The 24,663-nt window shown below is 42.4% G+C and overlaps 3 protein-coding genes and 1 non-coding gene across 7 annotated transcripts; 3 read left to right on the top strand and 1 right to left on the bottom strand.

The window, feature by feature from the left end:
• Positions 1-1,246: 1,246 nt before the first annotated feature.
• On the top strand, positions 1,247-1,410 carry LOC143511065 (U1 spliceosomal RNA). The gene has a single exon (XR_013130140.1). It is a non-coding gene; the product is annotated as a U1 spliceosomal RNA (small nuclear RNA).
• A 909-nt stretch (positions 1,411-2,319) lies between these two features.
• Positions 2,320-5,647, top strand: LOC143510310 (uncharacterized). Its single transcript, XM_076999512.1, has 4 exons — positions 2,320-2,467; positions 3,231-4,146; positions 4,307-4,436; positions 4,576-5,647. Exons 2-4 carry the CDS (start codon positions 3,423-3,425, stop codon positions 4,985-4,987), a joined length of 1,266 nt encoding a protein of 421 aa, XP_076855627.1. The 5' UTR covers positions 2,320-2,467; positions 3,231-3,422; the 3' UTR covers positions 4,988-5,647.
• Positions 5,648-13,258: 7,611 nt separating this feature from the next.
• syt15 (synaptotagmin XV) lies at positions 13,259-17,063 on the bottom strand. 2 transcript variants are annotated; one of them, XM_076998559.1, is made up of 8 exons: positions 16,943-17,063; positions 15,543-15,763; positions 15,341-15,440; positions 14,910-15,205; positions 14,420-14,590; positions 14,013-14,124; positions 13,635-13,850; positions 13,259-13,498 (listed from the first exon to the last, which is right to left on the bottom strand). In XM_076998559.1, the coding sequence occupies exons 1-8, from the start codon at positions 16,947-16,949 to the stop codon at positions 13,350-13,352; spliced, it is 1,272 nt and encodes a 423-aa protein (XP_076854674.1). In that variant the 5' UTR covers positions 16,950-17,063; the 3' UTR covers positions 13,259-13,349. The 2 variants fall into 2 exon arrangements, with proteins under 2 accessions (XP_076854674.1, XP_076854673.1); XM_076998558.1 differs by having other exon boundaries at positions 15,341-15,480; positions 15,577-15,763.
• Positions 17,064-18,876: 1,813 nt separating this feature from the next.
• LOC143509725 (uncharacterized) lies at positions 18,877-23,620 on the top strand. Of its 3 annotated transcripts, none has more exons than XM_076998556.1 (2): positions 18,877-19,016; positions 21,474-23,620. In XM_076998556.1, exon 2 carries the CDS (start codon positions 21,484-21,486, stop codon positions 22,819-22,821), a length of 1,338 nt encoding a protein of 445 aa, XP_076854671.1. In that variant the 5' UTR covers positions 18,877-19,016; positions 21,474-21,483; the 3' UTR covers positions 22,822-23,620. The 3 variants fall into 3 exon arrangements, with proteins under 3 accessions (XP_076854671.1, XP_076854670.1, XP_076854669.1); XM_076998555.1 differs by lacking the exon at positions 18,877-19,016 and adding an exon at positions 19,080-19,223; XM_076998554.1 differs by lacking the exon at positions 18,877-19,016 and adding an exon at positions 19,082-19,320.
• The last annotated feature ends 1,043 nt before the right edge of the window (positions 23,621-24,663 follow it).

Genomic DNA, 24,663 nt, shown 5'->3' with positions numbered 1-24,663 from the left:
GACAATTCGACAATGACAGTTTTGTGTAGGAAGGTGTATTGTACTCAGAAGAACTGCACTGTGAAAGAAGAAAGTGTTTAAGGTTTTGAGGCAATTACGTGAGTGTGAATTTCGTTACTGGAATTATGTTCTGGAAAATTAAAAATAAAATAGTAAGGGGAATTTTATCGCACCAGAAACTGAATATAAAAGCCAAAACAGTGGGGATTTATATGAGTGACATAATTATACTGTTTAAAATTTCACATTCAAATGACATAGTAGAATGTACTAATGCTGTTCCTTCCTGGAAACAGGAAAGCGTTTACTGTTTTATGCATATTGTGCCAAAAATGTGCAAATGCTTATTATGTTTGTAAGTCTTTTTTTTTTGGCGTGAAATTTGTCCAGTCAACACTAAGCACATTGTTAAAACATTCACAATCCAGGCTGGAGATTTTTGTCATCTTGAATTTGGTACCTGAATGTACCTCCTTTACCAGTAACAACCTTCACAAAATGTTTCCTGTGGTTGCAGAACAGATTGGTACAATGGTTAGGAGGAATTTAACAAGCCCATTCTTACTGCGAAAATGGCTTGAGTTCTTTAATATTCCTAGAATTTCTTGAATCTCTTCAGCTTAGTCTGCAGGATCCCAGTTGGTTTAACATGGGATGTCTTTCACTTCCTACAGCATTGGACATTGCACTCTTCACCTGGTCTTTTCAGTGTAACTAGGGAGAGAACATTTTCCTTAGACTTGTTATAGATTGAAGGCATTCAGAATTTTTATTTTTATTTTTTCGCTTTTGTAGTTTGCTGATATTACTTTTGGCCAGGGCATGGTTCACAAGAACATCTGCTTTCATAACACAGGGCGTCACTGACCTGCATCTCCAGTCTCATCAAACTGGGTAGAACAGAGTCCAATTGGCCTTTAGAAAAGTAATGAGCCAGAGGTTTACTTTCTATGTCCAAACTGGACTGCCATTATTTAAAGTATACGTTGAATATTCAGAGGAGGGAGTGCATTATGTTATTTAGTCAGTCTTTTTCATTAATGAAGACTGTAGTTTTGTAGATTATTGTTTTATTTTGAGTACAGAAGGTACAGAAATCGTAAACATACCCAAATTAAAATGTAATAGCATTATATGACAAACAATGGGGTTAAATATAATAGCTAGTTCCTAAAGCATTGGCATATTTGTCAAACCCAGTGGGTATTTCTCTTGATTATCTAGTCTTTCCAGTATTATTATTTCCATACTTACCTGGCAGGGGTGAGACCATGATCAGGAAGGTGGTTCGCCCAAGGTGAGGTTCAGCCATTGCACTCAGGCTGTGCTGACCCTTGCGAATTCCCCAAATGCGGGAATCTCGACTGCATAATTTCTGGCAGTGGGGAACTGTGTTCACACTCTCCCCTGATCATACATTTTTAGGGCAGTCATGGCCTGGCGGTTAGGGAACTGGTCTTGTGACCGGAGGGTCGTGGGTTCAATTCCCAGACAGGCCATGACTGAGGTGCCCTTGAGCAAGGCACCTAACCCCAACTATTCCCCGGGCGCTGGGCTAGGGCTGCCCACCGCTCTGGGCACGTGTGATCCACAGCCCCCTAGTTAATCACTAGTGTGTGTGTTCTGACTGCACAGATGGGTTAAAAGCAGAGGACAAATTTCGATTGGGGTGTAAAAATCACAATTGACAAAATATGGCACATTTTCATTTTTCATTATCCTTATAGCATGCACCATACTTGTGATGTTTGTGATTGTTAGTTTAAACAAAAAAGGAGCGAGCGAGCGAGAGAGAGAGAGAGAGAGAGAGAAAAAAATACACCTGCTAACAGTAGACACGCAAAAAGCTGCTTAGACTAATGAGGCTAGTGGCTAGTTACCCGACGCCATCTAGTGGTTCATGTAGATAGTGGAAACAAAACGAGCATTTGTTGATTACAAGGAGTTAGGCATGTCTAGCTTTTACTAAAGGAAAGCACGACAGTTTTGTGCAGCAAGAGTACAAACAGACAACGGAGCCTTTTCAGTGTAACAGCAAAATAACCGGTTTAAATAGTAGATTGGAGAGTTGATGTGAGGTTTCAAATAACATATAGATCACGTAACTGGGCTCACGGGCTGGTCATAATGTTTCATAACTTCAATCGGAGATTAACAGACATCTACGCTTTCTGCGTTTGGTATCTTGTCTTTGTTGTTGAGCCACTTTAAGCTCCGGATGTCCCACCTCTTAACTATGACGTAGAATGATTGACGTGACGTTCAGACATACTGAATACGTGTAGCACGTGATTGACAAGATCATTGACCAATAAGGATGCGAGATAGAATAGCAATGGCGACGTTGCTCCGTCTGCTGATTTGCAACCCGCTGAAACACCATCGGGGAAGAAGGAGACCTTCGATCGGTTCGCCATGGACTGTTCTAGGATCAGCAAGGTTTAAATACGACTCTAACCATAGAGCGGTAAGTAAGAATACTGTCAGCAACTTGCATCTGATTCAAGGTTAGTGTTATAAATCATAAGTAGCAAAGTCAGACCTGATTTGGAGATACTGATTATACGAAACCTTTCCTTATCACGTCTCAAGCATGACGGTTCCCCGTCGAGCCTTTTGGCCTGCCTAGAGACTGTTCGTGAAAACAAGTGGATTATCTTTGCTTTTAAAGTCTACCCGTATGCACTTAACCAATCTCGCAGAGTTAGAATATTTTTGTACTTGGGGGAAAAACTAATCAAACCAAGCTTTAAGTTTCAAGCACGCAATAATAACTGCTCATATTCTGTACCTAACGTAACTGGATAAAAGAACCATCTTGTTTCTCCAATCACCGAAAGCCTACCAGCCATCTAACATCACTCCACAGCAGGCGCGCCCGCCAACTGTAAAGTTCACTTAGCTGCGCTGTGGAGTGACGTTAGTGATATGTGATGTCACGAATGTGCTTACATTATTTGCTCAAAATATGATAGATAGATAGATAGATAGATAGATAGATAGATAGATAGATAGATAGATAGATAGATAGATAGATAGATAGATGTGTTTATTAAAATTTCTCTAATAATCAGTTTAGCTTTAACAATACTGTATCGTAAAGTTAGTTATGTTACATAACTTTGTAATTTGTTACGTAACACTGAGTAAACCGATGTAATGTAGATAAAAGGATGTGTTAAAGGACATTAACAACAAAGATGATATGTGTTTGTTTATTATTTTTACAGTTACTGGCTCAGTTTCTTATGAGGAACCAACGATTGTTTTATACATACTTTAAAAGCTAACCTCAATATTACAGTAACAAAAATACAGTCAGGAAGTTACAGTAATTTTACAAGAACAGCAAAGAACACGTTAAAACCATTTGGTGCCACTTGGTTTAAACCAAAAGTGATTAATCTTGGAAAAGACTGAAAATGGATCCATCTTCTGGAATGCATATGCCCCCTGTACCCTCAAACAATGAGGTTGTCCATGTGACTGTTGGGAATCCCATCATTACAATGTATCAGACTCCGCCACAGCCCCCAAATATTGCACAGATCATTACACAGCACGTCATTCCACAAGACGTCTCATGTCAAAATGTACAGCATACAGTTCCATCACAAGTCCAGATGTCATCGCAAGTCCAGATGCCACTACATGGCCATAGTCAAGCTCGTGTTCAAGCACAAAGCCATATCCACTCTCAAAGCCACGGGCAAGCACAAAGCCATGTCCAGTCTCAAAGCCACGGGCAAGCACAAAGCCATGTCCACTCTCAAAGCCACGGGCAAGCACAAAGCCATGGCCCGACACAAGTCCATGTTCCTACACAAGGCCCCTCAGAGAGCCAGAGTGTACCAGCTTCTCAGGATGGAGCCAGGTCCTCATTACAGGTCCCCTTTGCAGAAGTGGCCTCCCTGTTAGACCCTAACATGAAGAGCTCGAAGGCACGGAAGTACCATATCCATTATGAGGAAGTAAAACGGAGACTGGAGCCGCCTGAGAAGATGTCTCTCAGATCTCTGGCTGCCTACACTAGAGTGAGCCGAGGTCCAGCTAGTAAAAAAACTCTTCTAGAATCACTGAATGTTTTTGGCCTGTCACCAAGCACCAATACAGCAGTGTCCAGCTCTTTCTCCAAACTCACTGAGGGTGAGATTTGACCATACTCATCCATGATCTTCACTCACATAGCTTATAGAGAAAATGGTCCATTTAAATAATATATTGAAGCGGTTACCTTGACATATCCTTATGCATTACACCTAAGTAAAATCTAGAAAATGATTCATCCTATTTGTGTTTTTTTTAGGTGACACAGCAGCATTGTGTAAAGATATGAAAGATTTTGCTTTACAGTATGTGGATTATGAGAACATGGCGAAACAGTTACTGCCAGAGACAAACCAAGTGCAACACTGGTCAAAAATTATTGAAACCAGGTAATGTTATGCTTTCTAGAATGCGTGCATCCAACTAAATTGTTTTACATTGCTTTACACATGACATTGAACATATTTCAAGCAATCTGCTTTACAATGCCTTTGTGATATTTAGGTAATTTGTGATTTTGTGTGCCAGGAACTATCTGGAAGAGATGCGGAAAGTTTTTAAAGAGCCGGCAAACAGTCGCTTGTTTTCCAACGTCACGCACGGCCTTGGCAATGGCATGATGGACGTGGCCCTCGACATTATCGACGCAGTAATCGACCGGCAAATCCGCATCCTCTCTGGTAACACGGACCCCAAGCCAGAGCTGCCCATCAAGAGGACCCGGAAACGCACCCGTAAGCCCAAGGCCGCCACGGAGGATGGCAAACCCAAAGACAAGGGCAAGAGAGGCAGAAAGAAAGGCAAACAGATGCGCCTGGATCCCGTGGTTCCACAGGTCCCCCAGTCCACAGATATAGAGAGCAGCGTCCTCACCTTGGTGTCTGTGGGATATGAGACCATATCGAGTGGGCTTGGGGCTACCAGTGCAGGCCTGGCGTAATGGCCACCATGGGCCACCCCAAGCTGTGCGTGCTGAGTTTCTTTCATTAGAAAGCACGTTTTAGTGTTGCTTTGTTAGGCTTTTCATTGCTTTCAAATGTTAAAACTGTTTTTTTTTTGGACTTCTAAAATGTTTTTTTTTTCCTGTCAACTGTAGATAAAGAAAATTAGCCTTTGGACAAATCATTTGGCAGGGAAGGTGTTTTATTTCATTCAGGATATTTCAGTTCAAAAAGCTGTTTACTGTTCGACATTTTGTTTCATGTCTTATGTTTTGTTCCATTTTCCTTTTTGCTTTGACTGAAGATCATGTGTACATGGAGCATATTTAATGTTGGAATGCATCAAACTGATGTTTTTTGAGAAGTGCAGGACATTGCTGAAGTGAAACCCATGTCTACAGTCATTTGAATATGACATTACTGCTGATTCTGTTATTTTGTTATCACAAAGCAATTTAAATTGAATAATGCCTTATCTGTCTATGGACAATGACAAATTTCAGATTTTTGCAAAAGGATTTATGGACTATTTATATATTTTCTCTTTTTTGAATCTCTACATGTCGTGTACGGAGTAATTAGTGAATGACTATAGCTTGTATTCAGAAAGTACTTCAGACTGCTCATTTGTGTTTATTAAAAGATGATTTTTTAAATGACTTATTTTGCCATCTTGTCTTGACTCATATGCTCATGGTATGTTGATTACATTACATTACTTATTACTGTATTACTATTTGGTTTATGTCAATTGAGTAAATCTATTTCTGTGTTCTATGGTTCATTTTAGTTATATTTATATGGAGGTTATCTCAGTGCATTTACTTAAATTTACTAAATCCAATGCCCATATCCTTGGTGAACGAATTCATCTACAGAATTATGTGACGGGTCTATCTATAGAGAGGCTATCTATAAAACAAGCAGTTTTAGACATTCAGCACATACAGTGCAAGTGATTGAGAGAGGGAGGCTTGTGTAGAATACCACTGTAATGATGTAAATGTCCCTGGTAGGGTCTCCCAAGGCAAATTGGTCCTAGGTGATAGTCCAGACAAAGAGTGATAAAAAAAAACCCTATGGAATTCACAAATAGCAGGACACAGACTCCCTCGCCCAGATCAGGGTTACCGGGGCCTCACCCTGGAGCCAGGCCCGGAGGGAGAGTCTCCTTGGCGAGTGCTTGGTGGCTGGGTCTCTACCCATGGAGCCCAGGCCAGGCATTGGGTGGTGGCCTAAGGCGGGGGCTTTGGCGTACTGATCCTCCACTACTGGCTTCTTGGGACATGGAACGTAAACTCTCTGGTTGGGAAAGAGCCTGAGCTGGGGTGTGAGGCTGAGAGATACCAACTAGATATAGTTGGGCTCACCTCAACACACAGTTTATGTTCTGGAGCTAATCCTCTCAAGTGGGGATGGACTTTTTTTCTGGACTTCTTTTCGGGAGTCACAGTTTGATGATCGACTTGTAGTCGTGTCTTGGACACTCGAGTACTGAGAGGAGCTGAGCTGTCAACTGATCACAACCTGGTGGTGAGTTGGATCAGATGGCGGCCGAGGATGCCAGACAGGCATGGCAGACCCAAACGTATCGTGAGAGTTTGATATGAACGTTGGCAGAGGAACATCTTTAACTCCCACATACGGCAGAGTTTTGAGTGCATCCCGAGGAAGACCTGAAACATTGAGTCCAAGTGGGCCTTGTTCTGTGCCTCCATTGTCGATGTGGCAGACTAGAGCTGTGGCCGCAAGAGTGTCGGTGCCAGTCGCTGCAGCAATCCCCCAACCCAGTGGTGGACAACTTGGGTAAGGGAGGCTGTCATGCTGAAGAAAGAGTTCCATCAGGCCTGGTTGGCTTGTGGGACTCTGGAAGCAGCAGACGAGTACAGGAGGGCTAAGCAGATTGTATGACCAAAATATGACCAAATTCACCACGCCAAAAATCGGCACCAAAATGGCCGCTTGGAACGTTCGAACAGGCCACAAAGTCGGTCAAAAAGAAATTATTGCCAAAGAAATTTACAACTCTGGGATATCAATTGCAGCCTTATCTGAACTACGACTCACTGGCTCTGGACAAATGACCATTCATCCTCCAGCGACCGATGAGGGAATGACTTTACATTATTCCGGTGATGCCAAACACCAGGCTGGCGTCGGATTTATGCTAGATTCTTGAGCCAACCGAAGCGTCATCGCATTCCAGCCTATTTCCAGCCGGCTGGCTATCATTACATTAAATGGGACAGTCAAAACACACATTTTTTCTGTCTATGCACCAACAGAAGTCAGCCCCGATTCAGTTAAAGAGGACTATTATTGCCAACTCCAAGAAGCATTAGATCAGATTCCCAAAACAGACATGACCATCATAGCTGGTGACTTCAACGCCCATGTTGGCAAGGAAAGAGCCGGCTGGGAATCAACGATAGGGGCCTTTGGGCACAGGACCACAAATGACAATGGCCTCCGCCTCCTCTTGTTCACCTCAGCCAATAACCTGGTCATTGGTAACACCTTGTTCCAGCACCCACTCAGGCACCAACTGACCTTGCGGAACCCATCAGGCAAGGACTCTGCAGTCTTAGACTACATCCTCATTAGCTCCAGATTTCGATCATCACTACGGGACGTCAGAGCTATGAGAGGACCAGACTGTGGATCCGATCACCATCTTGTCCGTGCCAAGATCCATCTAAAATTGCAACGTGCTAAACCACGGCCCAGACCAACATCAAAACTGAACTGGAAGAAGCTAATGGACCCAGTGGTCAAGGAGAAATTCCAAATCAGCCTCGCAAACCGCTTTGAGACTCTGATGGTGTCAGATGACGTGAATGACGAGGAGCAATGCATCTCCACCGCCATTATGGAGTGTGTCAAGCCTCTCTGCCCACCAATTCCTCGCCGCACTTAGCCTTGGATATCAGACGACTGCTTAGACCTGGTGGCAAAACGGAAACAAGCAAAGCAGCTTGACCACAACCAGTATCGGCGACTCAACCGTGAGGTCCGACAAAAGATGAAAGAAAAACGGGACGTTTATTGGAACCAGGTGGCAGAAGAGCTGGAAGAAGCAGCAGCAAAACACAAATACAGAACTATCTATCAAACCCTGAAATGACTTAGCGGAAGAACTACATCTACCAACGACAACATCAAGAAGGCAGATGGAGGATTTGTGAAGTCACCTGGTGAACGGCTTGAACGTTGGAGACAATTCTTCGAAGGACTGTATAATCACAATCCGCCAACCGGACCATCCATGGAACCACCAGATATAGGCCCGCCTATGATGCTTATGGCTGATACAGAAACAACAGAGCTAGAAGTCAAGACGGCCATCCATGCATTGAAGAATGGAAAGGCGCCAGGAGTTGACCAAGTTACTGCAGAAGCCATCAAGGCTGGCGGAGAAGTCCTATCACGTCGTCTTCACCTCCTCATCATAAAGATCTGGCGCTCAGAGGACATACCATCTCAATGGAAGAAGGCAATCATCATCCCAATCCATAAGAAGGATGACAGCCAGGAATGTAAGAACTACCGCGGCATCAGTCTATTATCAATCTTAGGCAAAGTCTTCATGAAAATCATCCAGTCACGGCTCCAGAAACACTGGGAACAAACAAGCCGAGAAGAACAAGCCGGGTTCAGGCCTGGACGAGGATGCATTGACCAAATCTTCTCCCTTCGCCAACTGATGGAAGAACGAATACAATGTGGCAGACGGACAGTCCTCTGCTTCATTGACTTCAAATCTGCATTTGACTGCATACATTGGCCAGCGCTATGGAAAACTTTGGAGGTTGAGCACATCCCACCAAAAGTCATCTCTCTCCTCCAAAAAGCATATGATGGCTCAACCAGCCAGGTACGGATCCGAAATTAGCTGTCAGAACAGTTTACTGTCAGAACTGGCGTCCGTCAAGGAGACGCATCTTCACCTCTTCTATTCAATGCTGTGGTTGATGCCATCATGAGGAAAGTCTTCCAAGGACGAGATGGTGTTCAGTTCAGTGTTGATCACCATCTAAATGACCTGATGTTTGCTGACGACAGCGCAGTGGCCTCTGAGGATGACGCAGAAGCCACTGACATTCTCTATGACATCGCCCGCACCCGCACTGCTGCATCATGCAGCCTCAAGATCAATGCGGCCAAGACAAAAGTGCTGACAACAGATGGATCCCTTGCTCATGTACACCTTGAGGGAGAACAGATTGAGCAAGTAGAAGTCTTCAAATATCTCGGATCCCTTGTTCAAGCGAAGAAAGTGACCTCCTCACTTGACATCCGGGCTAGAATTGGACAGGCGACTGCAGCATTCGCCTCACTTAGGTGGTGTCTCTGGAAGAAAGACAACATTGCAACAGCAACAAAGATCCGCATTTTCTGGACACTTGTTCTACCAATTCTCCTCTACGGAGCAGAAGCGTGGACCCTACTCAAGATGGATACAAACAAGCTTGAGGCCTTCCAAATGCGATGCCTCAGACAAATTCTTAAAGTCTCCCTCCGGGACCGTCTCACCAATGACACAATTCGAGCAAGGTGTCTTAAGCAACTGACCATCGAAGAGATGATCCAACAACAACGCCTTCGGTGGTTTGGACATGTGTGTAGGATGAGCGAGTCCCGGATACCACACCAACTGCTTTGGAAAGTCTGGCCCAACCACTGGAAAATTCAGAAAATTCAGAAAATTCAAAGAAAACCTGGATAAAGCAGATAGAAAAGGATCTGCAGAACCAACGCCTGAATCTAACCCAAGCAAGGAATGGAAAAACGTTGTGAGCCAAGTTCGAGAACCATCGGCACCTACAGCAGCGTACTGGCTACGGAAATGTCCGCAGCAGATCGCCAGCTAAGGATCAGAGAGAGAGAGAGAGAAGCAGATTGTGGCTTTGACCGTCGCAGAAGCAAAACCTTGAGTGTGGGATGAGTTCAGTGAGGCCATGGAAAGTGACTTTCAATAGGCTCCAAGAACATTCTGGTAAACCATCAGGCAACTCAGGAGGGAAAAGCAGTTCCCAACCAACACTGTATATGGTGAAGCTGGAGATCTGCTGACCTGAACAGGGGATGTCGTTATGCAGTGGAAGGATACAGTGGAAGAATCCTGAGAATATTTTGAGGATCTTCTGGGGTTTTGTCCATCACTCGGGCCGAGGTGACCAGGGTGGTTTGAAACTTGAAGCGGAGGATAATGGATAATGGATGATGTAAACAAATAGCTTTAAAAAACTCAGTGCCTTAATATTGCTTTATTTCTTGTTTATTTTGACATTACATTTTTTATATTTTGATTACAATTAAATGTGAAATTGTATATATCCAGGATTATAGAACATGACCTCTCATTAGTTTGTTTTGTTTTTATTGGTTTATTTTTTACAGATGCACTTAGTGCTGCTTTAAATGCCATTAGTGTGACTCCTGACCTTGTTGAGGAGGAACCGAAACCCCTTTTGGACACACTTTGGAGAGAAATGAGTATCATTGATGGAGATATTATCTAATAAGCAGTCAAGGTCCCTAAGTAGTGCAAACCTACTTATGTTTCTTTGGGAATAAATGGCATATGGTTAACTATACTGGGTGCATGACAGCTGCAGGAGAGCCATCAGGTGATCCTTTATGGACTTAAAAACACAGAGACCCATTAATCCTGCTTTGTGTGCGTTGAATCCATTGAGTTATAAGGCTGATTAGCCAGCCTGTGTTCTTCACACTGATACTTACACAGCCCGACCATCAATGAAAGACTGCTGGCTATGTAAATACGATCCAGACATGCCCTTAATCCACTATGTTTGTTCATTTTAAGCATGCTAACATTTTTTTGACTGGTTAGAAATGTCTTATAACTATGCATACTGTCTTGTCGTTAGTGTAGAAACTCTATTTAACTCATTTGATTATGTTTTAATGATCACTGGAGGTTTACTGTGTCTTTGTGTGTGCCTGTATATATGGGTGTGTGTGGATGTGTATGCACCACTGATCAGATAGAAACAGCTGAACAGGTGGTAAGGAGTGGCATTCTGCCTGTCCTGGCTCAGGCTCTAAGAAGGAAAAGTTTCCTCATTGTACAAACAGTCAAACTTGCCAGGGAGGGTATAAATATAATACAATGTATTTTGACAATAAAGCTGATTTTGACTTTGAAAAGGCCATTTTGCATTTTGATGTACACACCTTTTTCTTTCATTTCATGGTGTTTTCACAGGTCCTATCAGTTCCTGAGATGGCTGTTTTGAGGCAGGCATTGTGTCAGCTCTCCTGACGTTTCTGCTCACTGAGGAGCAGGTTCTGCTGTTGTACATGCGCCAGGCCGTCGGGAGAATCTGCTATGCAGAACACTGGCGTGGTTTTTTTAAACTTTGTGCTCTTAGCCACAAGATCTCTTTAAATTCATGAAAATTCATATGGAGATAAAGTAAATATCACTTCTCACATGCTTGCCAAAATAACACCTTTCATCTATGATCTTCTCAACAGGACAAATATATGAAGCCATAGATATGTGTCTCATACATTGTGAATCATATTTTGAACAATGTTGGTTTTCTGCAGGTCTGCAGCAGGAGAGGTCTCTTAGACTCTGGGCTGTTCCCCACCTGGTGGTCATGCTGTAGGACCACAGCGATATTAGGCCTTGGTGAGCTCCTGTCTGCTGGCTCTGTGCTGCCTGGCAGGTATGGGGCCGGAGGACAGCTCTAAGTGGTAGTGTTTATGGAGAACAAGTGTTCCACGCCACCTTCCAGCATTCACTGGGCTTTGAATCAGCCACGACTGTGGTTTGACTGAAGCAGTGGTCACACTTTCTAAGTGTGGAAGTGGTTCAGAGATACTCCATTCCAGTCTGGGATGTACACAACAGACACAAGACGAGCTGGCACTTGGATCGGGCTGCTGCCCCAAGCTGTATTATAAAGCACTCTGTGAGGAATATTCCTAAGAGCAGCATTTCATGTGTTCTTGTGAGTACTGTTGGTCAACTAAAATGAACCTTTAAGGGGGCATTTGTTTAGAAATTATTCAACTCTGTACTGGGAAAGAAATGTGTATTTTGTAATTGTTCTCATGTGTTCCTTGTTAAGTTACTAGTTAGTGTCTTGTATTTTAGCCCTCTGTTTCCCTTGTTTGCCTGCTAGTCTTTGTTTAATGTACAGCTGTTCAGGTCAGTGTTTCTTTGTGGACATTATATTTAAACATGTCTAAACCTAATTCATGTAAATCGTGTCTGTATCTCTGAACAATCTGGTTATTCAACCCTGGACTGCCTTAATGATTATGACTGTGGATTTGCCCATATTAAATCTCATTCTTCTCATCATTTTTGTTTGCCTCCTTATCGCTCTGCAAAAGTGGCATTACAAAATGTTTACACAGAATCAGAGGAGTTACATTACAAATGTATTGTTTTCATATGAAGTAAAACTCACTTCTCACATGCTTCCTAAAATAACACCCTTGATCTATGATCTTCTCAATGTGTCAAAGATATGAGGCCATTGATATTTGTGGCTCATGCATTGGGAATGAATTCTGAATAATGTTGGTTTTCTGCAGGTCTGCAGAAGGAGAGGTCTGCAGCGGAGACTAAATGTGGTAGATTAAGTGTTTCTCAGCTTTGTGCTTAATATCAGATGGGGTGTAGGCAGCACTGTATCCTAAGAACCTAAGAGGCCTTACTCTGGGGGATCCCATGGGCTGCTGCAGAGAAGCTAAAACCACATTCAGTGTTTTGGATTCAGAGCAGTTGGCTTACCCATGCCATATAAGCACCATATAAGAACACCTAGTTATTCAGCTGTAAATGCAGTGATCACAGAGCTTTGTATTCATATTTTCAGCTAAGACAATATGCAATGCATTGCTTAAAAAAACCTTAGTTTCCTTTAAAAAGATTATAAAGTGTCTGAAACATGACAGAAACAAGACACTGAAATGTTTGCCACTTCTAATTTTTATGCCACTGTCCTAAGCAACACCTACATATGTACCCCTGTTTTGTTTACACTGTAATATGGCCATGAATGAATTTTATTAATACACTGCATGATTAATTAACAAACTATGTAGTTCTGTCTAATGCTATCATGTATGCTTCATTTTTGTGTTAAAAAACAATGGTTAGGAATTATTTTATTTATTTGTGCATTAAAAATAATAAAATTTTCTTCTTTTTTTCATGCATACTTCTCTATGCATAGAGGGCAATGTTTGTTACTTACTATATATATATATATATATGACCCTTGTGAAATAACTGCATTATGTGCAGATGATACAAAACCGGTTTTCTTTTAGACATCTTTTTTAAGACCAACACCGGGCGTTGAATCCTGCTGTTCATGGCGGGCTCTGGAGGGCATGGGCCAGTCCCAGTCCGTGCCACTGCCTGACTAGCTCCTGGGATTTACTGACCATCTCATTCCAGTGCTCCAGTGCGCTGCCCCTGGCGTACATGAATGGCCCAATAACCACTACTCCTAGAGACGCTGTAGGGAAGTGGGAATCAGAGACATATTTCACACCACAATGTCACGTACGCTGATGCTGCCGTAAGTCTCAGAATGTCAGCTCTTTATGTTTTTGGGGTGTCTGACCCCACTGTGCTGCGCTGCGCTGTCGTACTTGGTGTTTGGGTGCTGGTGCTTGGTGGACGTTGGTCAGAGTCCTGCAGGTGCACCTGCTGAAGCTCCAGGCACAGACAGGCTGCATCCAGGTGCAGGGGGAGGAGCCTAAAGGTCATCTTTTCATTAAAAGTGGGCTCACTGCCTTTGGCTGCTGAAGTCCACTTTGTCTTCACCACCTGAGTGTGTATTTGCAGAGAAACCTGGACACAAACACCTGTCCTATCTACATTATAGATGAGACTCTAACCTTTCACATTTGCACCTTTATATGAGCTTTTTGAAAAAATACATTCATAGTAATAGTAATAAAAGTAGGTACATAATAATATATTTATGGTCAAATTTAAGTTTGAAGCAATAATTGCAAGATTCTCACCTGCATCAGTGAGGCACTGGAGTCCTCGAGCTCTAAGCACAACCACCGTGAGGCGCTGTAGAGACCTGTTGTAGTTTAGAGACACCTGGATATCTCCATGCTTTGAAAGCAGCTGTTCATAACAGAAAGGAGGTAACCTTTCACCCTCATAAACTCCAGGTGTATTACTTATAATCTTGAGGTGCATTATTCAAGATCTACTGTAAATAGCCATTTAGTAGCCATGCCAAAACTAATATTGAATATGGTTATTTGAGTGAAGAATGAGAGCACATATTTTACATAGTGTTATCCACAATTACAATACAGAAACATGAGTTTAGATCATTAGCTATATATTCCCATAAAAGAACAGAAAAAGGAGGCAGACACTGGATTAAAAAACATATGCGTGACTGCTTGTCTACCAGGTCACGCCCAGTCTCCAGGTCCCTCCATAGGACTTTGCCTGATGCCTCTCTTAGGTCACAGTGTCTAAGAGGGAAGAGAATACGCCCCATCATGTGATGTTTTCTCAGACGGTCTACACTGTACACGCTCAGGCTTAGGGTGCACTGGTCTATGCTGTTATAAGACACCTGCAAAGAGGGGGTGGGATTCAGCACACTCTAGCACATGGAGCACCATGTATACCAGCATAATAAATCATTAAAGTCTCAGTCAGTTATTTCTTGACGTAACAGTGACTTTATGCTATTTCTATGAAGGTCTTTAGGTGGGGACATTACATTGTCTCCTCCCACCTCGCATTACTGGAATTTAAAAAATACGATTTAAAAATAATCTCTTATCCAAGTATAAATTCTAACTCTATATCAAATATCTTTTTTTTTATTCGTCCTAAGAGATAAGGTAATTATATCCTAAAACCGTTCTAATTCTTAGATCAACACATACCTGAAACACAAAGCTGTCTTTAAACTGGGCGTGGCAGCCGTTGCTCTGGGCCCTGGCCTGACGGTGCCGCCTGTCGTCAGACGGCAGGAGGTGCAGCTTGATCAGCGTGGCGTTCCCTTGGTAGTGGGCAGGCAGGTTGGCAGCTCGGAGCAAGGAGACCACCAGCTGCTCGTGCTCCTGCTGGTACTGCACAGCGAAGCAGAGGCGGACGGTGGAGCCGCCGGGCTGGACCCACTCGCTGGGCTCCGAGGGCAGCCGGTACAGGTCTGGTCTCAGGCTGCCCAGGGGGAACCAGCCTCCAGACAGTTAGGCAGTGGCGTGCAGGGAAAGGGGAAATGATGGAGAATCAGAAAGGACTCTAGGTGAGGGCTTAGAGGTTGCTGTGAACAGGTTTGTGCTGCTCACTTCACTTTTGGTATATAACGACTTACTGCCCACTGTTAGAGAGCCGCGCTGGACGTGATGTCGGCGGTCCTGCCCTTCCTCCTCGTCTTCTTCCCTCCCATCCATCGCTCCAGGATGGGTTGAATTCTTGAAGCACGGAGGGAGAAAGAAGGGAACTCCAGCCAAGCTGTGACGCACGAGAGCAGAGCAGAATTGACATCATATGGAACCAGGCGTGATTCATCTTACCGCTCGCGTGGGGTTAACAGTAAGATTAGGCCACCCATAGCTGCTGCTTGCTGGCGTCTGGAGGACAGGAGTGCATGATGGGATCGTCGGGCTAGTGCTGATCAGCTGTTGGTATTGTCTCTGGTCCTGTCTCCTCTTCCACAACAAATATATTGTCAGGGCAATCAGTGCAAGAAAGAGAACGGCACCCAACACACAACCGGCCAACGCTACCAGAGGACCTGCGGATATACAGAAGCAGAAAATTCATAATACTTCTATCAGTTCTCTGTTCTGTCTATTTTCATTATACATAACATTTCTGAAATGTTGGTGTTTAACTGGACACTGTTTCTTTTTTCTAAATATTAATATCAATTAATTAACTTGCAATACATAAATAATTTTAAAGGTACAAAACAAAGTCAAGTAGTATCAGAGACTACTTGGATTCCAGAGTATCAGAGTAATCTTGGATTCCTCAAAATAATCTTTCTACAAAAACAGCTTCAAATACAATTATTACATTCATACAGAATATGCTAAACTCAATAATTGGCTTAAGCTTCAAAAAGAAATTCTTGCTTTTTATTTTCCCCTTATAAAAGAAAAAGGTATCCAATACAATTCTGCATTCAAAATTATGTCTCATTCATTGTCTCTCATAAAACACACTGAACAATGCTAAATAATTTAAAAACTTGTTTCAAGCCTATTACACATCACCAGAGCCAGAGTGGCTAATCGGGAGATTCTGGATGATTCCCGATGGGCCGGCTCATGTCAGTCTCTAGTTTGGGCCGATTGGGAGGGAAAAATAATTTTGGGCCGGATTTGCGCATGAAACTCCCGGGCTGAAAAAGTGTCCCACTCCGGCCCTGGATATCACATACAACTTGTTCTATGTCCATTTTACATTATACTCTATATGTAAACAGAAAGCTACAAACAAAGGCACTTCCAGCATGTTAAATATACAGCAACAGGTAATTATGCAGTTTATTAAGCAGCATATAATAATAAGGCTATGAATCAGTATTACAGTAGGCTGCTGTTGGGATCCCCCAGGTGATTGTTAAGCACACTCAGCTGGTGCATCTGGTGCACTATTTTTCCAGTAAAGTAGTGACAGGTGTGAAGCAGAATTACCGAAGTCTACCAGGTTATAATGTCATGGCTAGCAGTGTTGCTAGCATTCACTCATCAAAGGCTTTGGGACTGTTCACTCTGGACACTTAAATCACTAGATACACCAGATATTAACAATAAACATCAAAAATGTTTCTCCATCTTATTTCTTACTTTGATAAAAGTAACCTGTTAAAACGTGTTCAGACTTTGTAATAGCATTTAGCACACCCATGAAATAATACTGTATAACCTCATATTAGGCCCTTCTTAACATCTGAGGCTTTACTTACCAGCCATGAATGGCCTAAGTTACCTCCAGATTCCAATAAGTGTTGATCTGTCTCTGTGGTTAAGAGCTGTGTTGTCTCATTCTATTTCCAGATGTTTTCCCAATAGCTCTCTGTCTCAGTGTCCCACTAGACACTACCGTCTGGGCACAAATTCACCGAATCCCTAATACCACTGTGTTTCCCACGCTGCTCCGTCTGGTTAATCAACACCAGACACATGTCCTGAGGTTCTCAATGCATTCAGGCAAGGTAAAGAGCATTTTAACACATTCTACTCAAGAAAAATGAGAGCACTGGTATAACACTCCTCACTTTGCAAATGTAATGTTGTGTTTTTTGTATTTTTTGCACCCATAAGGATAAAAGCTTGTCATTTACTTCAGCTCAACAGCTTCAGTGTTGAGAGCTTACCATTTCAAAACTCCATTTTTAGGGAGTATTCTGGGGGGTATTTAAGTATACACTATATTAGAACTTAATCATAATTTTTTCATTTATAATTTGAATGGTGCATTTGTAATTTACATTTTAATTTAATTTTATTACTTTTAATAACGCTCAGTTCTTGGGATAATATTTTTTGTACATTGAAATACTGATTATACTGATAGAATCACATGTTGTAATTTTATAAGTAATAAATAAGGTTGCACACTGTATGACTTTAATATGACCTCCAACATTAGCCTTCCAATAACTGACCGTCTCAGAACTGGCTTTTCATGGTTACGGGCTGATTATGATGTTATAGTGTCTCGGTGATAACGGGACTCCTATCCAGTGTTTAATTATTGCAAACAATATAACATTGTTACTGCTGCAATGATATACTGCTGTAGCCAGGCTGCTGCATTCACTGTAGGTTAATGATCAACTCCAGGATACTAGGACACCAGGAGAGGCCTTATCAGCATTTTGGTCAGTCGACACGTCTGTTGTAATCTACGTTTCATATTTTTCTGAATAATTACACTTGTTTACATCTACCATGAATTTCATTATTTTAAAAGATGAAAAAAACATCTAATTTCATAAGATTTAGACCCATGTAAAATAATATGATGTCTGAATGTAGCTGTGTGTTATACATGTGAGGACCAGTGGTAATGGAAATACCATAAGATACCAAGGTTACAGCAACCAAGATTTGTATTAACAAGACTTATTTATTATAACAAAGGCACTTTTCATAGCTGCCCTATTTCTTTAGATTCTGACTAGTAACTGACAACACATTATGTAGAGAGCTAATCAGTATCTTCATCATGCGTGTCCAAAGTTTTGCATTCCTGACAGACCCGTCAGGATGAAGACTCTCCGGCATTTATGACATGGATCATAATGTTTTCCTGACAGCCACCATTATCTTCTCAAAACCTGTTTTCTAAGGTGCTGTTTTCATTGTTCCCATGGCAACCTAAAAAAAATGTCACGATGAAAATTCATTTGGCTCCCATTGAGCATGGTTGTTTCTATAGCAACGAGAAGAGAGATTGGTTGATATTGGATGAGTATGAGACAGGCAGTGTGCACGTCTATGCACATGAAAACACGGTAGAGAAAAGAAAAGAAAAAATGAACTGGAGCATATCCACAAGTGCCATTCAACGAGATCAGCTGTACATAACGATAAAAATCATTCTTGTTTAGATCTTAGAGTAGCGATGACCTCCCCCGTGTCGTTTGGATGATGGAGACAGGAGACAGCGGTCAGCACTGTCTGAGGTCAAGATGGGGGGGTGTCTGTCTTTGCTATGACAACTGTACAGTGACCCCCCCTCTCCACTCTTCTGCCCTGCACACTGTGCCCTGGGCATATGGCACTCCACCCCCTCCCAACACCGCCCTCCCCTGGGGGCTTGTCTCTCCCAGGCAGAGCCTCTTGTTAGTAATCAGATGACAGGAGCTGATAATCTGACACTAGTCTCACTCTGTTTCTGTACACTTCTCCGGGAGCAAGCACGGGAAGGAGGGAGAGAGAGAGAGGAGAGAGAGAGAGAGGGGGAGAGAGAGAAAGAGAGAGACACACTGAGGTGGGAGTGATCTGGGCAGCTGGATTGAAGGAAAGTGGGAGGTATGTATATGTGTGTGTGCGTGTGTGTGTGTGTGTGTGTGTGTGTGTGTGTGTGTGTGTGTGTGTGTGTGTGTGTGTGTGTGTATACACGTGCGCGCGTGAGGACAGAGCCTGGCTGTCGAATCCTGCGAGCGAACACGGCTATGGTGCTGTAATGCACGGGCTTCCCTGTGTACCGGACGCATGAACACCGGAGCGTGACTGTGGGTAAGAGGAAGTAAAGAGACTATAGAGGTTATGCTCAGAAGAGAGCGACAGAGGAGCAGGAGCCCAGAGCGTACAGGAAGCAGTGTGTGAGGACAGGGTGAGCTGAGAAAGCCTGTCTTTGTTTTCATCCTGTGATTAGACAGTCTGATGTATATCCTGTGATTAGACAGTGTGATGTATATCCTGTGATTAGACAATGTGATGTGCATGTATTGTGAGGCGTGTGCTCAAGGCTGTGGTTAGGGCAAGGGCTGTGTGTGTGTGTGTGCTCACGGGGGTCACACGCTGCGTGTGGGTGTTGGTACAGGTAGAAGGTGAGTTGATACAGAACACCTCGCTTGTTATTTTTAGATACAGCTGGTGGACAAGTGTCATATTTTCCCATCATGTCTACTACTGCCATTTCAGTCACATTGTTAGCATTCATATTTATGTAATAATTCCCCAATTCTGAGTCAGTTAATGTAAGGAAGGAAGGGAAGATTTCCATTAAGAAATAAAGTCAAAGAATATATGGACTGACAGAATGCACAATCTTTAAGATAAATTGGTAACTAATTATAAAATATTTGTGGCACCCATGTGGCCACTTTTTGATTTAGAATTAAATGCAAAATGTTAATTAAATTTAAATACCTTGAAACCAAACTGAAAATAATTTCAAAACCGTTTGACCCAACACATTATTAGAAAACTCCCAATATACTCCTGTAACTTTTAGTAATTAGTATGTGAATCTGTAACTAACAAGCAGCAACTCAAAAGAGGGAGGTACAGTGGTTAACATGAATACATGACTAACTGAGTAACGTGTATATTTGTGTCTGCGTGTGTGTGTGTGTGTGTGTGTGTGTGTGTGTGTGTGTGTGTGTGTGTGTGTGAGAGAGAGAGAGAGAGAGAGAGAGAGAGAGAGAGAGTACTAATAGTATAAACTGACAGACCAGCAAGGGTCCCTAAAATTAAAGTGATTGAAGTGTGAAAATAGTATGTGTACATGTTTTCATTTAGCTGCAATGCTTTATATTGATGGTCCTGATAGTCTGATAGTCCTGCTCTAACCACTGGTCTGATATGTCTGCTCAGAGAGTAGCTACCTACTAAGATCACAAATGGCTTCTGTGGCTATCTTAAGCCTTAAAAACAGCTTGGTTTTAGTTTAATCTGATTGACCAGAAAGTGCATATATACCTTGGCTTAGTAAGCCATTTTCTTCTGCCAGAAAGTGCATACGTAAACATTGATATAATGTATAATAGTATAAGGATTTTATAGACTGCAGTTTATATAGGATTTGATTTTATAGGATTTGATTTTATAGACTGCAGCCTGTAGTGAGAGTAGGGAGCAGGTGGAGGTGAGCTTGGAAAGATGGAGATATGCTTTGGAGAGCAGGGGAATGAAAGTGAGCAGGAGTAAAACAGAGTACGTGTGTGAATGAGAGGGCAGACGGTGGACAGGTCCAGTTACAAGGAGTTGATTTGGTGAAGGTTGACGAGTTTACCTACTTAGGGTCGAGGGTACAGAGTAATGGAGGAAGTGTGAAAGAGAGGTAAAGAAGAGAGTGCAGACAGGGTGGTGTAGACTGTCTGGGGTGATTTGTGATAGAAGGGTGTCGGCTAGAGTGAAAGGAAAGATCTATAGGACAGTAATGAGACCTGTTATGTTGTATGGACTGGAGACAGTGGCACTGACAAAGAGACAGGTGAGGGAGATGGAGGTGTCTGAGATGAAGATGTTGAGATTCTCATTTGGAATGACGAGGAAGGATAGGATCAGAAATGAGTTTATTAAAGGATCAGCACATGTAGCATGTTTTGGAGATAACGTTAGAGAAGCGAGATTGAGATGGTTTGGACATGTACAGAGGAGGGAGGAGAGGTATATTGGTAGGAGGGTCTTGAGGATGGAACTTCCAGGCAAGAGGAGGAGAGGTAGACCTAAGAGGAGGTTTATGGATGCAGTGGTAGAGGATATGAGAGTGGCTGGTGGGTCAGTGGAGGACACTCAGGACAGGGCCAGATGGAGGAGTTTGATCCGCTGTGGTGACCCCTAAACGGGAATTGCCGAAAGAAGAAGAAGAATAGACTGCAGTTTATATATATATATTCTAAATATATAAGGGATTCTCAATATTAAAATTTAAGTGCACTATGTAATTTGTTTATTATTAGAGAAATTATTATCATTTTAATTTTTTTCAGCTCTGATAAACTAGTTCCACATTACAAGATATCTTTCCATGTTCAATAGGTCTTTCACTATGGCAGCACAAAAGCACACTGAAGCTGAAATCCACCCCTCAAGTAACCATCTTGGTTCTGCTGGAGTAGTGATGGAGGATGTCCACAGTCATCCCCGTACCCAGCAGATGGACTTGGACTGGTGTCGTCCGCATATGCGGAAGAGTGTCAGCAGTGCGGGCTGCAGTCAGAGGCCTGCCAGCATAGGAGGACCAGTCACTGCCGTCTCGGTTGACACTCCAGAAACAGTCATCTGGCATGGAGGAATCACACAGCCCTGGAGCATCACAGAGCCTGCCAGAAGGACACCAACCCAAGAACTTCTTCTGGGACATCAGCAGGGCTTCACTGGTGAAAGGTGTGTGCCGTGTTCCCCGTCTATGCGCAGGGATTTGAGGATGGAGTGTTTGGAGGGGAGGGAGACGTGCAGCCAAGGTGATGTGATTGGGGAGAATGTGAAGGCTTGCAGCTGTTCGCGGATGGTCTATGGGGTGATGTCCCCCGCCCTGGGGACCAGGCCATGCCTGAGAAGTGCACACAGCCTTTCACAGCAAAGAGTGGATGCTGAAGTTTGCATGCAGAGTCCATTGAAAGGTGAGAACCACCATTTGTCTGCTGCCAACACATGCAGGTCTGCTTGCGTTGGTAATGTGCTGAGCGCCGGATCTTTGAGGAACACCTGTGCTTTTGTGCCCTGCCCTGGACATCTGATATCACTGCCAGCCTGCGCTGGAAGTCCTTGTGCAGGCCAAAGGTCAGTTGTCCATTCAACCTTGCTTGGTTTCCCGCCACTGGTGTCTTCGGTCAGTGAGACAAGACTTAACAGTCACACTGCTGGTCACTGCTGTGGACCTGAACTAGCTGGGAAGAACCCCTCTAACATTACAGTAGACAACACTACCCAGTCCACGTGTTGTCCCCGGACAGTAAAAGATGTATCCACAATGACATCCAAACACGATTTCAAAGACGTCGGTGTGCAAACCGATTCACTTGCATCTCTGTCCAACGTATTGCCTGACAGCCATATGGCCAATGGTCCTAGCTCAGACACATGTCCGGAGGGGGAGGACACGGGGCCCCGGACCCCGGTGAAGGAGGTGGAGTGGGATGCTGAAGGAATGACATGGGAAGTGTACGGAGCATCCGTGGACCCAGAGGAACTCGGTCTGGCCATACAGCGACATCTGGAGCTGCAGATCAAAGAGACGGCAGCCGCCGCTGCCCACAGTAAAGTATCTGTGGAGAACAATGGCGTGTCGACACAACAGAGCAGAAGACGGAGCAAAAGAGGCAGCGTGGCACGCTCACTACGCAGCTCCACCTGCTGCTCTAACTCCACCACCGTGGACGACTGAGGAGAAAGACGTGAACTTCTACGCTTACGGTTCCACCTCCATTAGCCATAAATGGCCTTCTTTACCTCCAAGTCCTTTTTTTTTTGCCCAAGGGAACCAACAGTGGGAGATGCCTAGCATACAGGCCATGGAAGAGTCTAGAAAAAAAAAAAAAACAAGGAGAAGATGGAGCTTGCGATCTGGCTCCACCAACCAGGAAAAAGTTACAAAATAAAAGTTACAAAAATGTGAAAAGTGAGTATGTTGCTGTCCTTCATGGAGATAAGAGTTATCCCCTGATTATGAACTACACTAACTCAGGGATAGCTTCAAGCAATACATGAAAAACACGAAAGAGGAACACTGTGTCTCTGCCAAACCTGTATGTATGTATTTGAAACATTTGAAGTGTGTATATATATACTCCGAGTTAATTATACAAGCAAAACAACAAACTGAAATTTGCCTGATCTTTGTTCTGAACAGACTATGGCCACTACAATGCTTCATATATCTGTTTAATGAGTATAAATTATTGCCATATATTTTCTGTATGTCACAGCTTACTGAGTACGGTATATGCTTCACGTATGACCTGTCATAAGGTCACAATCATTGTGAAAAAGAACTTCAGTGGTGCATTATGCCCATTACATACCATCTAAAATGGTGATATTGGTGATATTTAGACGTGCATTTTGTAGTCATCAGTTCTACTCATTTATTTGGAAAATACTTAAGAAAAATAATTGCTAAATACATTTTTGAAAGAACAAAAGCCATTATAAAAGCATAATTGCCCAGAAGCACACATTCTTTCTCATTTATTTTATTACTTAATTACATTATTAGAGTCTAATAATAGTTATGAATTATTATTATTATTATTATTATTATTATTATTATTATTATTATTATTATTATTATTAGGCTTTTGCTGATGATTAATTGTTCTTTTTGGGAACTGAAGTATTATTTTAATGGTAATTGCATTTAAAAAAGTAATACTGCATATATGCCCTGATACATGTCAGGAATGATAAACTGGAAGAACTATAGCTTATTAACAAGTGATTGGCAATTTTCAATATATTGTGCTGTATATATACAATGACAATACTATTTGATTAAATCTGGCTTCCTTTTAAAGTCTTTACTATTCAAATTGGAATATGAACAGGAGCGCATGGTTGCATCCTGGGTGTATGCATTGCTAAACTGTACAGTCCAGGTTCTGCTTATTTATATGTGTATTTATAAACACTGCCTTAATGTCCATATACATATACCAAAACAGACTAATTTGACATATAACATATACATGACATATAATATTCTATCCCTTTGTTTCCTGATAGTATCCTGCAATTTAAAGAGTATTCAAATTCCAAAAGCAGCAAAGCCAAACCTTTAAGTATTAATTTTAAGTATTTAGGTATACTATTTTTACATTTAACATTTTAACAAAATAATAATAATTAATTTAATTTTCCATGTTAATACTGAGAAGTAAGTGAACTGTAAAACTCTGCTACAGGTTCCACTACAATTCCAGTAGTAATTGTAAAAGACATAAATTAAAAGGTTATTGAAGAGATTTACTGTATTTCTATAACTGAATGTGCATTGTGCCAGTTCTGGTCATATTTCAATGCTATTCTCACAGGTTTGTTATTTTGCCAAAGCAAGTTTATACCTTTTTAGACCAAAGCATTGTGATTCAGTGTCAATAGATACTAATAAAGAAATAAGTTATATGGCAGAATGGTTTTCATCTAAAATCTCTAATAAATTCTTAATATATGTACTGGAAAGATTTGCTATAGCTTGTGTCAGTGTATTTGCAACAATAAATTATTTGAT

The sequence above is a fragment of the Brachyhypopomus gauderio genome, chromosome 3 (genome assembly GCF_052324685.1).
Source record: "Brachyhypopomus gauderio isolate BG-103 chromosome 3, BGAUD_0.2, whole genome shotgun sequence".
Taxonomy (NCBI): Eukaryota; Metazoa; Chordata; class Actinopteri; order Gymnotiformes; family Hypopomidae; genus Brachyhypopomus; species Brachyhypopomus gauderio.
This window is presented reverse-complemented; position numbering and strand designations above follow the sequence as displayed.

What these genes read in the sequence shown, in the direction of transcription:
- LOC143510310 (XM_076999512.1), top strand. Translation starts at nt 3,423, where the DNA reads ATGGATCCATCTTCTGGAATGCATATGCCCCCTGTACCCTCAAACAAT. An exon ending in TTTCTCCAAACTCACTGAGG is followed by an intron (nt 4,147 to 4,306) that starts GTGAGATTTGAC and finishes TGTTTTTTTTAG; the next exon opens with GTGACACAGCAGCATTGTGT. An exon ending in TCAAAAATTATTGAAACCAG is followed by an intron (nt 4,437 to 4,575) that starts GTAATGTTATGC and finishes TTTGTGTGCCAG; the next exon opens with GAACTATCTGGAAGAGATGC.
- syt15 (XM_076998558.1), bottom strand. An exon ending in CGGCTCTCTAACAGTGGGCA is followed by an intron (nt 15,206 to 15,340) that starts GTAAGTCGTTAT and finishes AACTGTCTGGAG; the next exon opens with GCTGGTTCCCCCTGGGCAGC. An exon ending in CCAGTGCCTCACTGATGCAG is followed by an intron (nt 13,851 to 14,012) that starts GTGAGAATCTTG and finishes TAGATAGGACAG; the next exon opens with GTGTTTGTGTCCAGGTTTCT.
- LOC143509725 (XM_076998556.1), top strand. Translation starts at nt 21,484, where the DNA reads ATGGCAGCACAAAAGCACACTGAAGCTGAAATCCACCCCTCAAGTAAC.